At 38.8% G+C, this 17,488-nt stretch overlaps 1 protein-coding gene across 2 annotated transcripts in view; it reads right to left on the minus strand.

The window, feature by feature from the left end:
* RIMBP2 (RIMS binding protein 2) overlaps positions 1–17,488 on the minus strand; it is a 271,038-nt gene that overhangs the window by 64,206 nt on the left and 189,344 nt on the right. Inside the window, exons 7-8 of one of the 2 annotated variants that reach the window (XM_067539754.1) lie at positions 8,900–8,950; positions 6,326–6,346 (exon numbers count right to left, since the gene is read on the minus strand). In XM_067539754.1, the coding sequence (XP_067395855.1) occupies positions 6,326–6,346; positions 8,900–8,950 (72 nt within the window). The remainder of the gene's footprint in view (positions 1–6,325; positions 6,347–8,899; positions 8,951–17,488) is intronic. The other variant, XM_067539753.1, reaches the window with a different exon arrangement.

Consider the following 17,488-nt stretch of genomic DNA (forward strand, 5'->3'; position numbering starts at 1 on the left):
AACATCAGTAAAAGGATTTCGGTTTCTAGAATTCCCATCTTTCCAATGGAGCACTTTAGGACCAGTTATCAACTCTGTGTGCAAGAAATACCCTGAAGCTTTCCAGAGCCAGTCCCTGAAAAGTCATGAGATTTCAAAATAAACAAATACAAATTGGGTTCTTTTTATTTGCCTTTTGGGTTTTGAGGCATTAGCGTTCATATTTTCAACTTTTTCTTGGCAACCTGGAGGGCTAGAAGCTTTTTATTTTTAAAATGAAAGATGAGATTCTGATACAATCACAGAGCTGATGCTTTAAGGGGAAAAAGTAACATGAAACTTGCAATAAAACTGAGAGCTGGTTGTTTTCTAATGCTAAACAATTGATTGCTTGACTGTAAATAGCTAAAGATGAAACTCAAATCTGTGCAGGGGCTCAGCCCAAGGCCTATACACCACTTAAGTCCCATTTAAGACCTATTATGAGGATTTTAGGGAGATTTCAGTGCTGCGCAGACTTTATGCTGACCTTCTACAGAGGGGTGAACTTCACCCTGCCAAAATGATGTCTACAGAAATCAAAACAGACCTTCAGAAAATTACACAAGTAAATCTGGTTGAACAGTGATAATCTCTGACTCATTACTTAAACACAGCTAAATAATTGATTCACTCTTTTCATGTCACCATCTTTAATATTAGATGTCATATTTTAAACGACTTAATTTATGAGCAGATTTATGTAAAAATGACTGTTCATGGCAAATACCAAAAATGGCTTTAAATAACACACTGGTAATCTGCTAACAAATGCGAATGTAGACATTCTAACATAAAATACTCTTGTAAATACTTGATGTTCTTTGCTGGTTTCTGATGTATATTGAAAAGCTTTGTAGATTTCATTTACAATTATCTGATTTTAAGTTAATGCTCTTGTCCTTCTAAAGCTAAATAAAATGGGTCAGAAGAGGCTGCTAAATGGCAAAGGTCACTGAGTTCTTACTGAAATTAAAGGATCAGCCACAGTTGTTTGAAAAGATATCTGGGAAAATCTACAAGTCAGGAATGTTTCTGGGCGTATGAAACAAATACTGTGACAAAATAGTACCAAAAAGCTACACAGAAATATTTAAATTATTATAAGTATGCCCGTTGGTAACAGAAACCACAGACAATTTCTTCAGAGAAGTAAACATGCCAACCTCCCTGTAAAAAATGTTACAGTCTGCTGCCAAAAACCACAATCAGCATATACTCTGCCCAACTACAACCCTGCTGCTCCCTTCCCATTTCCAACTCATTGAGAAATATTAGCAACCACATTCCAACATCACATGGCATCTGCCAACATCCTGGATGCTTCCCAATTGTACTTCACATGGCCACACAACAAAGCATGGAGACAGCCCTGGTGGCACTAAAAGAGGACATTCTTATGGCCAAGGAAGGAGCCCCCATCTAGAAGCTCATACGACTTGACCTCTAAGTAACTTATAATGCAGTCACTCACATCTTTATGTTGACCTGTCTCCATGACAAGGCTGGAATAGAAGGCCTAGCATTGGTACAGTTTCAGTCATTCCTCTCCAACGAGGCTCAAAGTGTGGTAATAGGCAAGAGCTCCACTTCCTCAATTGCCCTCGCTTATAGAGACCTTTTGGAAGCTACTTTGCCACTGTCCTCTTCAATATCAAAATGAGACTCCCTGGAAGAGGTGGTGAGACACCATAGACTGAGCTGCCAACAATACATTGATAACACCCAACTGCAATCAACACCATCATGAGGATGTCACCACGCCTAGAAGAGAGCAGCTCCTGGCTGAAGAGTAGTTGGCTCAGACACAATCTGGGCAAAACTGAAGAAACACTTTGAAGAACTAGCCAGGGTCACTATGTCCTTTGTCTCCTATTTTTCAAATTGGTGAGAACCCTCAGGATCCTATTCCAAACAATACATAGCTTAGAAGACCAGCTGAGAAAAATGTCTTGCTAAGAAACTTCACCTCTCACTGCCAGAAGGGGACTGTGACTCACTGTCTTTGGATCTAAAGGTAGCATCAACATCGAGGTTCCAGCTTGTGCAGAACGTGCTTCTCCCCTTATCCCTATGCACTGATGCTTCCACTCACTCCTAATCTGCTGCTGTTGATAGTTCAAGGCTTTTGTCCTGATCATCAGAGCCATCAACAGGTCAGGACTCAGCTACATCAATGACTACGTTTCATCCACCATTCACCAAGATAGCTGTGCTCCTCTGGGACGATACAGTTCACAACACCATGAGGGAGCCACAGACAAATAGCTCTACAATGACAGTGACTGGCTGTAGAATGAACTTCCATAGACCAGAGTCAGAGTGCACCGCAACACACTCTTTTTTGACAAAACTTTCCCATCACAACAAAATTAGCAGGCGAAGGGGAGAAGGAAAGAAGCAAAAGCAGAAACTTCTGAACCAGAGAAGGGAGAAAAGCTAAAGTCCCTTGAAATCCTTTAGGGACCATGCTACGAAGACCTAATTTATCTGTGAAGTGATTGGCAACATAAAAAACCCTAATAAAAGCTCTAGATTGATCAATTAGCCATATTCCATATTGATAAATCACTGTTTACACTGTTTTTTATCTTCTATTAAATAAGAGCCATCTGCAGGATCATAAACTTCTGGAGTCTCTGCTCTGAAATCCTACAGCAAGTGGGGGTAGTATGGTATGTTACAATAAGAGGATATTGAGTTCTTTATATAGCACGTTTCATCTTTAAAGAGGTTTACATTTGACAAAGTTGTCAGGGAAAGAGATCACAGCAGCAGAGATTTGTCAGTAAGGAAACGGGGATTAATAATATGAAGAAATAAAAATCCAGTGATGTGATTTCTGAGAGTTCTTTCAACCCTTACCTTGGTTTTCATAGTACATATTTACGATTTGGAAGATTTCTAATATGCATTGTTTGTTTAGTGCCAAATTCTCTCTTTAAATGAATAATTGGAATGATTTATATCACCTTCCATGTTCAAGATGTGATCCACTGTAATTGTGTCTCTCCTTCAAAAATGTAGGGTTCAAAAGCCAGATTTTCAAAAAGTGCTTAGGACTCAACAGCTTCCATTTTGGCACCTAAACGAAGTAGCCACATTTTCAAAACTGTTCATTACTTTTGACAACCAAGGGGGCTGCTGGGTCCTGAGCACTTTTGAAAATCTGGCCACTTAATTTAGGTATCTAAACTGGAACTGAACTCTTGAAAATCCAGTTTCAGATCTTGAAAACAAGGCAGAGTTTGATCAAAAGCGGGCAGTTTACAACAAGCTTTGATGATCTCTCAGCTGCCCTCTGAAACAGGTGGCTCTCGAATTCATTTCCCAAGCATAAATGCAGATGAGTTTATGTATCAAAGACAGGAAAGGTGTGTCAGGGATCTACTTGGCTACAAGACTTTTGCCCCACTTTCTGCTGTATTGGAGAATCAGATGGAAAAATGACTCAGTACTCATTTTTCAAGTACTCAGACATTAGGTGCATTTCTGACATAACCTGGAAGACTTTGGATTCATAAATCAAGGAGGAAAGCACCCTGATTCACATGTACATATTGATTTTATTTTTCCATCAACAATGCCAATTATATAAATAATCCTTGTATAGTATAACTAGTGATTAATAAGCCACAAAAATTGAGGTTGAGTTAAACTTCAAAAAATGCAGATCTCCAATAAACTGTGAACATCAAAAACAAAGGATTATGATTCCACTGGAGGATAAAACAGAAGCCGGAGTGTGATGGAGCAAACTCATAACATGTATGCTGAGTTACCAATAGCAGCAAGGGAAATATAGGAAATCACAAGAAAAGTAAATTGCTTTTTGTACAAATCATAAAGTATTCTGATTTCAAGTTTGCTTTAATGTGAAAATTTATGTTTAAAGATATTCATATGGTATATGGCAAAAAATCCCTTCCATCAGCTTCAACATTAGTTTTGTATATTCTGCTCTAGTTCTCTGATGGCTTAAAGAAACCGATCAGGCGTAGACAGTTACACAGTGTCACACCACTGACAGTTTTTGGGAAATATAGAATGCACATTTTACACTTCAGATATAGTCTTATCTTGATGCATTAGAATTTACACACATGGGATAGCATTCATCCTGCATAGAGGACATGCATAAGCACTAAGCTGGCCCTTGGCATGGAGGTGAATTTCATCCATAGGCTTGATTCATCTCTCATTGAAGTGAATAAGAATCTTTCCATTGACTTCAATGGGGACTTGGTTCACCACCTCTAGCATAGCAATGTATGAAGTTACTTCTGCAGTTCAGTTTACAAATCTACATTACAAGAAAACTCCACATACATTGCTCAGCCCAGAAAATGTGAAATAATAAAAGGGGCAGGAGCCCAAATGTAAAGCCAGTGTCCTATCAGGTTCAACAAACAGAAAATCTCAAATTAAATCAAATGTTTAATTAAAAATTGTTGACAGTAAAGTCTGTGCTTGCTAAATCATTGTGTAAGTGGGATGGAGATTACAGAGCTAGACATACTGTAGAGAAGCACTGGAGGTAAAATGCTCACCTTGCTGAATGGGGTGTGTAAATTGTGGGTCTGGGAGCACCAGGGACACATGTGCCAGCCTTCCATACCTGGAAAATTTGGCTCTCAGGCCCTGAGCCTGTCCTGCCTGCTCCTGCTGCTACTGGATAGCTGGGGTTAGGACAGGCCAACTGATTGGCTCCTACCTGCAAAGGCTGGATCATTTTGGTTTTGTTCCAGCCCCAACCTTTTCCACCTTCATCAAGTATGCTGGATCTCCTCTCATGCCGGGGGCTATGCAGATCATTAAATTTTGTTTGGAGGCTGGAAGGGATTTTCCCCACATGGTAAAACAGGCAAATGGCTGGGTGGGTTTTTTCATCTTCCCTCCAGCATCCCAGTGGCCCAGTTTTGGTATTTATAACATTACATTTGTTGCAACTTTGGCAGATTCCAGGGGTTGGTGGGTTTAAAAAAAAGTCTGATGTGAGGTCCTTGTAATCCAATGGGCTTACTGGGCATGGATCCTGAACACAACATGGTGTGGTGAGGGTATACCCTGCCACGTCTTGCACGGCAAGGGATTTCCCACTTCGCACCTCTCCATTTCTGGTGAGGAGGAAGGGAAGGAGTTGGGACTCTGGCTTCCTGCCAGGATTCCTGGGCAAGCTGGGATATGTAGAGGGGCACTGCCCTTATACTCCACCCTCAGGTTTGTAGAGAATGGGGTCATTTGTGCCTACTTGAATTCCACACTGGAACAATCTTGCTGGATAGCTCAATCAGTGATTCCTCATTGGTTAATAGCTTAATAAAGTTGCTGCCTCCACATTTAACCACATGCTGATGGGCGTCTCACTGTTTCTGTCTCCACATCAAAGTATCCCAGTGCAGATAAGCAGCACAGGACCTAAGCATCACTTGTGAATTTCACACTCCATTGCCTAGCGCTATCAATCCAGCTCAGATATTAGTCCCAGGTTTCCCTAAATTAGAGACCACTTATTGTGCCATACTGTACAGTGGTTTTGTGAGAAAGCCATTTTCCACTGCAGCCTGGGTTGAATCTATTTCACTTCTGACTTTCAAAACTTCTTATATAAACATTATTTATAATGAACAGCATTGCTTCTAAAGTCTAAAATGGTTTCTAAAATCTAGAATGAAGCGGAATTCTTCTATTAGAAGGTAGCTACTGTTTGCACAAGTCACACATAAGACTAGATGAGCAACTTTCCAGGTGGACAGTTTGAATTCAGGCTAATTATGAAATCACATCCTCTACTACCAGGATATCATTTTGTAGTTTTTACCTTTTCATGTAGCAGCAGTGCCTTTTAGGGAGTGGCTGAATAATTTAGCCACAGGTGAACACATTCTTAAAAGTACTGCATTGTAAAATACAGTCCTTTATTAACTAAAAATAAAGTCCTTTACATTAACAAAGAAGGCAATCTGAATTCAGACACAATCCACGCAGTGTGACAGTCACACCTTTGCATAAAACACCGAACCATTCTTACTAAGCATACTCATAAGAACATCACTTCAAGTTTGGTATCTGAGCTGACATAAACTAATCATGCCACCATGTTCAAAGGCTAACTTCTTGCAGAAAGAGCTGCTGGCTTTAGTCATTTGACTTGCTTCCTCCTTGGTTGTAACAACAGCAATGCCAAGCATGCTTGCATAACAATGGTTCTATCATGTATTCCATGCAAGGAAAGGCAGGACTATCACATACATTTTGAATGGAAGGGTGTAAGGATGGGGAAGGGGGAATTTATGCCCTAAAATACCTGCATGCTGTCCAAGGTGTTCTGGGTGAAGTGCAAAGCAATAAATTCCAAACAAGACACAGTAAACAAAGAGATGTGAAATAAAGAAAGAAATAAAATACACTTTTGAACACTTTTTTTACATTTCAGAACAAAATATATTGAATCAGGTACCACATGTAAAAACATGCATTAATGTAAGTCACACTGTAATTCATTTCAGAAATCAATACTGCTGTTGATCTTGAATCTCAAAAGGCAGGTTAAATAAACGCAATGGTAAAATGAATAGTGAAATATAAAACAAAAGGCCAAGAAACTTTGTTTGATGGGGTTATGCAAATCAGAGGTAGCAGACAAATCAGGTAAACAGGAATTTTGATTGGCTTCCAAGGCATATATATCATCACTTGTCTGCTTTATTTCCATTTATTTCCCCTTGTATGACACTTTCCAGAAGGTACTCAATTATTTTTTTTTTAAATTAATTTTAATTTATATGATGATAGTGCAAGTATATGAGCAAAGCTTTTCCTGTGGAGAAATACACATTTTTAAAGGAAATAGTACATAAATAAAGTAACTAAACAGAACCTTCTTTAAATGATCACTATACCAAAAAGTTCTGTCTTCCATCAACACATGAGGAGGTGAGTGCATGGATGGAAGATTGGGCTGCACAGAAGAAAGGGAGGACAAAAACATATCTTTTTTCCAAAACACAGTGCCAAGACATTCTTTTCTAAATAGCTGCAGCCATTTATTTACTCAGGCTATTTATGGGTATCATACATTTCTGATGAGTTTATATATTATTAAGTGGTTATTAATTCATAGTGACTTGTGTGATATTTGTCTCCGGTAGAAAGGAACAGTTTGTTACTCATCACTGACAACCTATTATGTATGAAATAGAAATGAAGAACAATAAAAAGAAATCTGGCTGTACTAAGAGTGTCATTTTGCTATTTCACATATATTATCTTATATATGTTACCCATTCAAGTGCTACAAATAACACAATAGGAAGCTAAAACCAGACTATGTAGTGACCAGTACTGAAAATAACTTAGAGGTATTGCTTGTCACAGGGACTTATTCATAGTACCCATGCACATTTAATAATATAGATCTTCACAATCTTTTCAGCTACTATGGGCCAGAACCTGTGAGGTGCTGAGCACCTTTGACTGCTAGGGAAGTCAATGAGAGTTGAGGGCACCTGTCACCTTGCAGGAGATATTCCATGCTTCCAAACATCAACCATTGGCTTCAATGATCTTTTAATCACACTCTGGCAGATACATTTCTACTAGCACTGGGTGGGAAACAGTTTTCCCATCCTGGGAAATTTTTTGAGATTAAAAAAGTTTCTCTCATTCTGAATCAGGATGAAATGTCAAAATTTTGAAAATTTTTACAAACCAACAATCCAAACATTTTTTTTAGTTCAGGTCAATTGAAATGTTTCGATTGGATTTTGATTTTTTTTGGTCAGATTTTATTATTTACAGATTTATTTATTATTTATTACACTATAATTAGCTTATATTTCAAAATAAAAAAATTGTTTAGAACAGAGAAAACAGAATTTTAAATCTGAACAATTTCAAAACTCTTTTTCCCCAAAACCTTTTTCAAAACTAGAAGTTTGTCAAAATTGATCCTTTCCTGCAAACAGTTTCAGTTTCAACAAACTGGCATTTTCTGAAGAAAAAATGTTTTGTTGAAAAATTCTCGACCAGCTCTAATTTCTGCTGTCTTGGGTTGTCACTGGCCTTGGACCAATATAACATTATGGGCCACCTTACATGTCAAATTAACCAGGCTGGGAGGTAAAAAAGTTAGCACAGCAGATGAATATATGTGGACTAATGACCAGTTTGAAGAAACAGAAGGTCTGAGGTACAACCCAACGTTCACAAGCCCAGTCAGCGATTAATGCCCAGGAAATGCCCTGTGCAAGGTCATAATTGCTATAAGTTGTTAATGAGACAAATATGGATTTTTTTTAAATTTTCCCTTTTCCTCTATTCTCCTCCTCTTGAATGGTAGGCAGAATTTTAAGGGATTTATGGTGAAATGTGTAAAAAGCTTGATTTTAAGTAAAAACAAAAGAAATTTAAAACATATATTTCTGTATTATTTTCTCCTGATAGATGAATAGAAGGAATTCTAATGGACACATGTTGCTTATGCAATCTCACCTTTACCATTAACTGTTATGATCTCAAAACTGACCTCTGACTCTATTGCAATGGAATCATGGAAAATAAACAATAAAACTTATATAATAGCACTTCTCATTCATAGATCCCAAAGCAGTATACAAGGAAAGGTATCATTATCTCCATTTTATGGATGCAGAAACTCAGGCGCAGAGACGTGAAGTTATGGGTTGTAAGAGAACACAGGGTTCCTGGACTCCCGATTCAGTGCCTTAGCCATTGGATCATAACTGCATCCTCTAGAGCATAAATGACTTAAAAATTAAGAGGAATATTTACTCATGAATTAAGCGATCATGGTCTTAAACAACTACAATGAGAAAGGAACTGGTATAACGGCAACAAGAATCAAGGATGGCTTTCTTACCTCTAGCAGTTGAACTGCACCTTCATGTTCTTTCTTGGCTTCAACCTGAGCCTTTTTTACAATTAAAAGAGGAAGAAACCAGGTTACTCAGTCATACCACCTTCAGTCTGCACTAGAATAACACATAACTACAGGTTTGCCTGAACATGATACTTTTAAATTATACTTTTTATAGTCTTATATTCAGATAAAATACAATTAAATCAAGTTTAATGCCAACGAACACAGAACAATGAGAAATGTACAGTAATCAGAGTCAGCACTATATGAATCTATGAACTGTTAACGCAACAAAATGCCACTGATGGATCTAAACCAAAGTCCATTGAAGTTTATGCTAGATCCAGCAAAATGCTGTAGACACTGGCCCCACACTAACAATGTGCAGCTTATCTTTAAGCATAAGTAGTCTCATTGAAGTCAAATAAAACGAGTCACAAAATGCTGCAATGCAACCAGACACATTGTGTCAATGTTACTGAGAGTGCAACATTTAGGGTTCACTTCAAATATGTCTTGATTGGATTATGATTCAGACCTGAAAGAGAATGAGAGCTGTTTTGTTATGCGATAACCACACACCTTTAGGCTGCAGGGTTTTTTTTAAAGTTGTTTTTAAATGTATTTTTGCTACATAGTAGATCGCTTTCCCTTTTGTTTTGCAAAGTGCAATTTAATAGATAAATTCTTAAAATCCTAGTTTGGTGGCTCTCACCCTTTTCCATTCCAGGACCATTTTTTCCTTACTGAGATCCCTAAGACATTCCTGTACTATCCAGATGGGACCTTCCATCCATACAGCAACGTGAGAAGGATAAAGCTATTGTTAACAGTTCCAAACTTTGCAAACGATGTCTGTCAATATAGCATCCCTCACAGAAGTTGGTTTTAGCTTCTCCACCAGCAAATTCAGCTCTAATTCATCTTCTATTGTGCCACGTTAGAGGCCAGTTTAATAAAAATTTATCTTAAAACTATGTTGAGGAAGTCTGTAAAGCTGCAGAGGGGCTGAAAAACAACCATGTGCAAGCTTTGAAGTGGAAACCAGTTTTCTGGTAACAGAATCTGTTCCTGCATCAAAGGAATAATTTAGGGAAAATACTGCTTGCCTCACTAAGGTAAGTAGTCCCATTAAAGTCAATGGAAATACCAGTATGAGGAAGACAAGACAAGCCCATAATAAACTGACATCTGTGTCCCCAAGTATATCTGCATGTCTGTTATAGGTAGCTACACATTGATGGCACCTGCAAAACTGTAGATGTAAACAGGAATGTGGGCTTAAGAATGATCTGAAAGGTCAAACCTAAACATGCAGGGCCTGATTTTGGGAAAGAACTGCAGCTTTGGTTCCCTTATTCTTTATCTGTTATCTCTGAGAGAGAAATATAGGGGTCTATTGCAGTTTCCGAAGCCAAACTAAAACTCATTTTTAAAGCCCTATTACAGCTCATGTTCATTTCTGTCTCTCTTCAAAAATTGGATAAATCTGCTAATTTATAGTGATGTGACTGGCAGCAGGGATACATGGGGAAATGAAGTAAATTAACTGTTCTTAAATCAACTTTATGGTTTCACTGAAACTCTCATTTAATAAAGATTCTTTTTAAGGTAACAGTTCAGAAACAAATATGGCTGGTCACCTGCTACATCACTTCTGGGTAGGGTAACCTTTAAAATCGAGGATTTTAATTTTGGATTAGGTGAGAATGAGGAGTGCGGCTTTACAGAAATACTGAAAAATTTTGTCATTGCTTAAATAAACTAAGAGAAGGACCCCGAGATGCTACATGACAGGCCTCTTCAAAAATTCAAGTACAAAACAAAATGGCTGATTGTCTCTAGCTATATATTAATTAAAAATAGCATTAATACATTAATGTTTCAAAATGATGTATGAAATTTAGTTTTAATTATTAAATCAGGTTTATAAAATGTTAATCTTAATGATCAAATGAAAAATGTTGTCTAAATCAGCTAATTAAACTAAAGCTATTTTCAGCTGATTATTTAAAAAAAAAAAAAACCCTGATAAATGGCCATTAAAATCAGCCAAGTTAAGTGACAAAAAATTGTTTCCAGCAATACATTTTGTGCTAAAGGAGTTAAATGGAACAGAATTTTGCCACAGCGAGGAAGGAGATGGGAAATTATGTGCAACGACATTCAACTCAAAAGTTTAAAAACTGGCAATAGTTAAAATTTGCTTTAATGGGGTTGTTTGCTGATTGGAAAAACAGTGTTACCTGCCGATGAAAAAATGTTCAATTTCATTGTAATAAGATACGGACATTTAATTAGTGCAATGGACTGGAAGAAATATTTAAGACTAAGGCCTGAAGGAAATGATGACTAAAAAGCTGAGGAAAGTTTCTGCCATCAGCAATTCAAAGAGAATATGCATAAAACGTATTTAGTCTTAAAGCTCAAATCCAGTAACAACAACAGTTAGGACCCAATTCAGCAAAGCATTCAAGCACTTTGGGATCTTAGTACATGTACAATGCATTGCATTTATAAAGGCCTATTCAATTATTAGCTAATTAATCCTTCCCTGACCAATTAGCTGTCTGCAGGCCACTAGCAAGTGCTTCATAAACCAGAGGTGGCCCATGAATCCAATTGGGAGCTGCTGTTTAGGCTATAGTTTAGTTAAATTTAAAAAAATAAACATATTAATTGCAAATGGGGCAGGTAGGTTTCACAAATGGACAGCACAGAAGATTACACATAAGTAAAATCTCAATGCCCATGAGAATATGGTGAAATTCAGTTAAAGCATCGGTTTTAGTATTTCATGACTGGGGTCCCAGTTTATATCAAATTACTGCCTGAATTTCACATATTTAATCAATAGGTTTAAAAACTCTCAGTGCATTTGGACAAGCCTAAATTGTGTTTCTGGGTCCTTATAAACTAGGTCGCTACAACTATCATTGTACAGTGAAATGGTGCAATTTTAGGAAACATATAGTGAAAACTCTATCCTGGGTTTACAACAAATTGAATGAACTATACAGGGATTTGGGGTTTGGTTTTTGTTTTTTTTAGGGGTGGGGGTGCAGCTAGTGTTATGGTTACTTAAGCTCTTCCTATATTTGGAAAGTTTACCCAAGCTAACATTAGTCATGATCTTAAAAAAATAAAAACGTTCAACTGGGATAACTTCCCAAATGCAGGAGAGGCTAAATCATATGTGAAGGTTATATTTCACAGTGTAAAATACATAAATATATGTTGACTGATCCCTCTGAGTCGATACTTGAATTGACACCGTTTTTAAAGCAGTAGGGGGTGCTCTGATGCAAGATGTGTGTTTTTCAGATGGTCGTATGGCCATTAAAGATCCCAGGACATTAGTGTCCTGTCCAAATTGCAATTTTATAGGCTGTCTACCTAATCAATGCCTGCATTTTCATTTGTACTTCTTGTCTTAAACTGTTGTGGAGTATTCCTGCACACTGTTAAATGAATGCTGTGTACCACATCAGAGCCGGCTGTATTTCATTTCAGTAGTGGGTAAAATGTTATCAGTCTCTCTCTTTCCTGTGTGCCAGGGCGTTTTTGAGGATTAATTAACATTTGTAAAGTGTTTTATGCTCCTCAGTTAAAAGGTGCTAGAGTGTGATCCTTTGTATGAGAGGTATGCCTGAGCCTGGGCTTCCGGTAAGGTCAACAGAGAGAAAAAGGTGAGAGAGAAGGGAGTCAAGAGAAGATACTGTGGAATGAGGATCGATTCCCTCAAATAATACATAGGTGTTTTTCACTGTACAGAAGTGAGAGACCGAGAGAGAAGTCTAGCACAGAATTATTTTGAGTTTTATCCTGCCAATCACAAATTCAGTTATCTGAGTCTAGTCAGGGAGAGCCACAGGCTTTTAAGAAACCTCAAAGGAATCTGTAGCAGTCAGTAATTTCCTGCTAACCTCATTTGATCTCCCTTTCAGTTTTCATTGTGAACTTTAATGAAGTTTGCTCCAGATTTGTGAATCCATCAAAACTTTTTGTTAACCATTATGTTGGGCAGGCAAAACGCACCAGTGTACCACACTGGCTATATTAGGTCCCTACAATCCTTACTCCCACACACACACACCAATGTAAACAATCCTTATTAGGACAACGATTTCCTATACACATTCCAGTATAATAGGCCAAAACGTCCACTGATGTATATCAGTCCAACTGCACTACCTTCACTGAATCTGACCCATTGTCTACAAAGGTCTGAACCAATTCTCATTAACGTCAGTGGAGAGACTCCTCCTGCACTGCACTGGAGTTGGATCAGACGCCAAAGGCACTGTAGAAGACATATTACCAAACTGCACGTTAATCTGTTGCACAATCACAACATCTCCTTTGGCACTGATGAATAGAGTCATATTTCTTCTTGTTCTATAATAGTAAGTCTTCTTGCTAGCATCTGATTCCTAGAGTGTTAGCAAACATATTATGACAGGTAACAGAAACCTGTGCATTATCAATCATCACAAGTTTAATAAATCTATTCAGAACACAAGCTCTTGATAAATGATTAGGAAAACTGCATCAATAGTTAACTCCCACTTCCATTGCACAGGCTCAAAATAAAATTTGCTGGTGAAGCACTGTCTTATCTGATTCTGTATCATCATACAGTCTGGATTAACAATATTATGTTCCTCGTTTTAGAGATCAAAGGACTGGACAAACACAGCCTACTGGGGAGAAAAACATGAATGTACATATAGAAAGAATAATTACTTATTATTCTATCCAAATGGTACAGCAAAGGCACCAGAAAGCAGCAGTTATTTAATTGTGGTTTAATGGGGCCTATTACCTACCTCATCACATTAATGCTGGTGACATGTACATTCCAAATCCTTCACACCACCACATTACTGCCCAGGCATGCGGGTCATATTTTACTATGCCTATCTAAAAAGCAATTAGATATACCCAACAAAAACGAGGCAAGGTGAACCTAATGAAAGTCTATCAGGCAACTGGAGAGGTTAGCCCAGGTTTTGAACATGAGCCAGTGCAAAATCTTCGAAAAGCCAATCTGTGCAGCCCTAATGTTACTAATACATTTAGATGCCTTTTCTCACACTGTCTTTTAATGCATGGAACATCCTCCCAGTTCTGGTCAATCTATTTAAGTACTTCTGTGGCCCCCACTAACATATAGCTCAGCACTCACAATCTATTAAGGTATTTATTTTCACAATACTCCTGTGAGATATTAGCTCCATTTTAGAGACTGGAAACTGATGCACAGAATATCAGATTCTGAAAGGTATTTAGATCCCTAAAGATACAGATAGACTCCTAATGAGACCTTCAAGAGCACCAAAACTGGTCAGGCACTTAACTCCCATTGCAATTAATAGTCACTAACCTGCTTAGGCACTTTTGAAAATCTCACTGGGCACCTAAATACCTTTGAAAACCTGGCCCAGAGGGTCTAAATGACCTGCCCAAGGTCCCAAAGGATATCTGTGGGGCAGCAGGGAATTGACTCCAGATCTACTGAGTCTCAGACTAGCACCTGAATCACTGGACCTCCTGATATTTCTGGTTTACCAAACCAGCCTCCCTCACTTCTGCATCTCTGTAGAATATTCACTTTAGTATTATAATTATTTGTATTACAGAAGAAGATAGAAGCCTCAACCGAAATCGGGTCCCCATGTGCTAGGTTCTGTACATATACATAGCAAATATCCCCACCCGAAACAGAAAAGCTATCCATCCCCTTTGGATTTCATTCTTTTTGAGAGGTGTACCATGCACAAATTTTCCCCCACGTGTGATGACTGTGAATGAACATGTTAAGTTGTCAGGAACCTGTGTGATGAAAGACAGTGGAAGAGACACACTATGAACCTCTATTAGATTGTGAAGGAGAGTGTATGGGTCAAATTGAAGCCAGTATGATCAATGTGCCAACTACTGAAGACCAAGAGGGGATAGCAGTGGAGGTCTGTTACAGACCACCATAGCAGATGACAGGATGCATTACTCCTTAAACACTTGTCTATAATATGTGAAGGGGAAACAGAGTTGTTTTGGGGGACTTCAATTTGGGAGACATTTGCTAGAATCTCAGGAAGCAAGAAGTAAATCACCATTAAAGTTTCTAAAAATTATAGATATTAATTCTCTAACAAAAAAGCATTGCAGCCAACCAGAAGTAACTATTTTGAACCTCATTATGATGGCTAAAGATGAATTACACTGGACTGGAAATTGGTGGTTGCCTAAGGACCAGTGATCATGACATGATTACATTCAATATGGGCAAACAGGATAGTCTCAACCAGTTACATGTATATTTGGTGCTTCAAAAGGGCTAATTTCCCAAAACTGAGGAAAATCATGAGAAAAATTGATTGGGATGAAATGTTTAGACAGAAAAATTTGAAAGAAAATTAGAAGTTCTTTAAGAAAAATATATTAACTGGGAAAAAACAAACAATTCTATAGCCAAGAAAGAGGACAATTTGGCTAAAACCCATCCTGTTTCAGTGATGAAGAGAAGGCAGAATTAGAAATAAAAAAGCAATATATAAAAAATGGAAAAAGGAGTTAGAAGTTCAGGAACCTGATAAGGGAAGCTAAGGACAGCAAGGAAAATTCCATGGTTGGCAGAATTAATGACAACAACAAGGTATTTTTTAAGTATATTAGGAACAAAAGAAATCCTAGCAATGGTAAAGACTCATTACTACATGGAGATGATAGAATTGTTAATAATAATGCAGTAAAGGTCCGTAAAAGAAGTATTCACTAAATATTTCTGTTGGATTGGGAAAAAAGAAGGATTTTATCATATGAGGACAATGAGATACTTTTCAGTCATTAGTAATATTAGTAATTAGTAATATTAGTAATATTAGCCAAGTCTGCAAGGGATAAACATTTTTAAATCAGCAGGCCTGGGCAACATGCACCCAAGAGTCCTAAAAGAGTTGAATGAGGAGGTCTCTAGCCCACTGATGTTAATTTTTTTTTTTAAATCTTCAAATACCAAGGAAATTCCAGAAGACTGAAAGAGAGCTAATGTTGTGCCAATCCTCAAAAAGGGCAACCGGGATGACCCAGGTAACTATAGCAGTTAGCATGACATTGCTCATGGGCAAAATAATGGAAAAGTTGATATAGGATTCAATTGATAAAGAATTAAAGGATAGGAATATAATCAACGCCAGCCAACCTGGATTTATGGAAAATAGGTGTTGTCAAACAAACCGGATTTCATTCTTTGATGAGATGACAAGTTTGGTTGATACAGTTAACTGCATAAATATAATATACTTAGACTTTTGTAAGGATTTTGACTTAGCACCGCATCACATTCTGATTTAAAAATGGCACTATACAATATAATACAGCACATGTTAAATGGACTAAGAGTTGGCTAACTCAGTGTTTCTCAACCTTTTAAGTAGCAAGTACCCCCTGACTTCTGAAAATTTTAATAAGTACCCAACACTCAATTTTCCACAGGATTTTATATTTACAGACTAATGGGAGCCATATGTTGGAAGAAGGGCTGAGTATATAAGGCCGTGATATGACCTCAGATCTAGTGTGGGTAGGGTTACCACCTTTACAGTAGGGGTGCGCAACTCAAGTGTGTACCTGGGCTAGAGGTGATATTGGCCAAAGCTAGGAGGCTTTGAGAGGCATGCCAATGCTGGGGAATATAAAGCGCCATGCCAAATTTTATGCCATAGATTTGAGAGGAGAAAGGGGTGAGAGAGAGACAGGAAAAGAGGGTAACTGGTGAAATCCGGGGCTGTCATAGTTGTCAATTTGACTGCTCAGCTACAGCAGTAAAATTGACAAGTTTTCTGGGCACTGGGCTTTGAGCCAGGGAGGGAGGCTGCCACCTGGGCAAGTTGTAGGTGGCTGCTGTCTGGCGACTGCCACCCACTCCGAGCTGGGGCAGAGGAGGTTTCCGCACCGGCTGGGACCCAGGGGTGTGGGCAGGCGGCTGCTGCCTGTCTTCAAGCCGGGGCACTGGGACGGTCCCTCGGCTCGGAGCCGGGGTGCAGGTGGCTGCCACCCAGCTGCGAGGCCAGCTCGCGAGACACAGGAGTCTGCCACCAGGCTCCCACCTGGGATCTGGGACCCGGCAGGAAGTGGGGGGCTGCTGCCCACCTCCCCCAGAAGCTAGTGGCTGCCACCCGTCTCCCAGCTGGGAGCTGTGACAGGGCAGAAAGCAGGCGGCTGCAGCCTGGCTTCCTGGGACTGTGGCAGCTGCCACATGCCTCCCATCCGGGAGCTGGGACTGGGTGGGAAGTGGACTGCTGCTGCCCGGCTTCCTCAGAAGTTGACAGCTGCCGCACTACTCCCCTTCACCGTGTACCCCCTGCCTGTGTCTCACCTACTCCCAGGGGTACGCGTACCACAGGTTGAGAAACTATGGGCTAACTGACAGATCTCAAAAACAGCTGTCAGTGGAGAATCATCATGAAAAGGGGGTGTTTGTGGTGGAGTTTCACAGGGATAGGTACCACTCTCAGTGCTATTCAACATTTTGCAGAAAGTCCAGAGGAGAGCAACACAAATGATTAAAGTTCTAGAAAACAAAAT

Source organism: Emydura macquarii, unplaced genomic scaffold (genome assembly GCF_026122565.2).
Source record: "Emydura macquarii macquarii isolate MOO-44397 ecotype Brisbane River unplaced genomic scaffold, CSIRO-AGI_Emac_v2 contig_554, whole genome shotgun sequence".
In the NCBI taxonomy this organism is placed as follows: domain Eukaryota; kingdom Metazoa; phylum Chordata; order Testudines; family Chelidae; genus Emydura; species Emydura macquarii.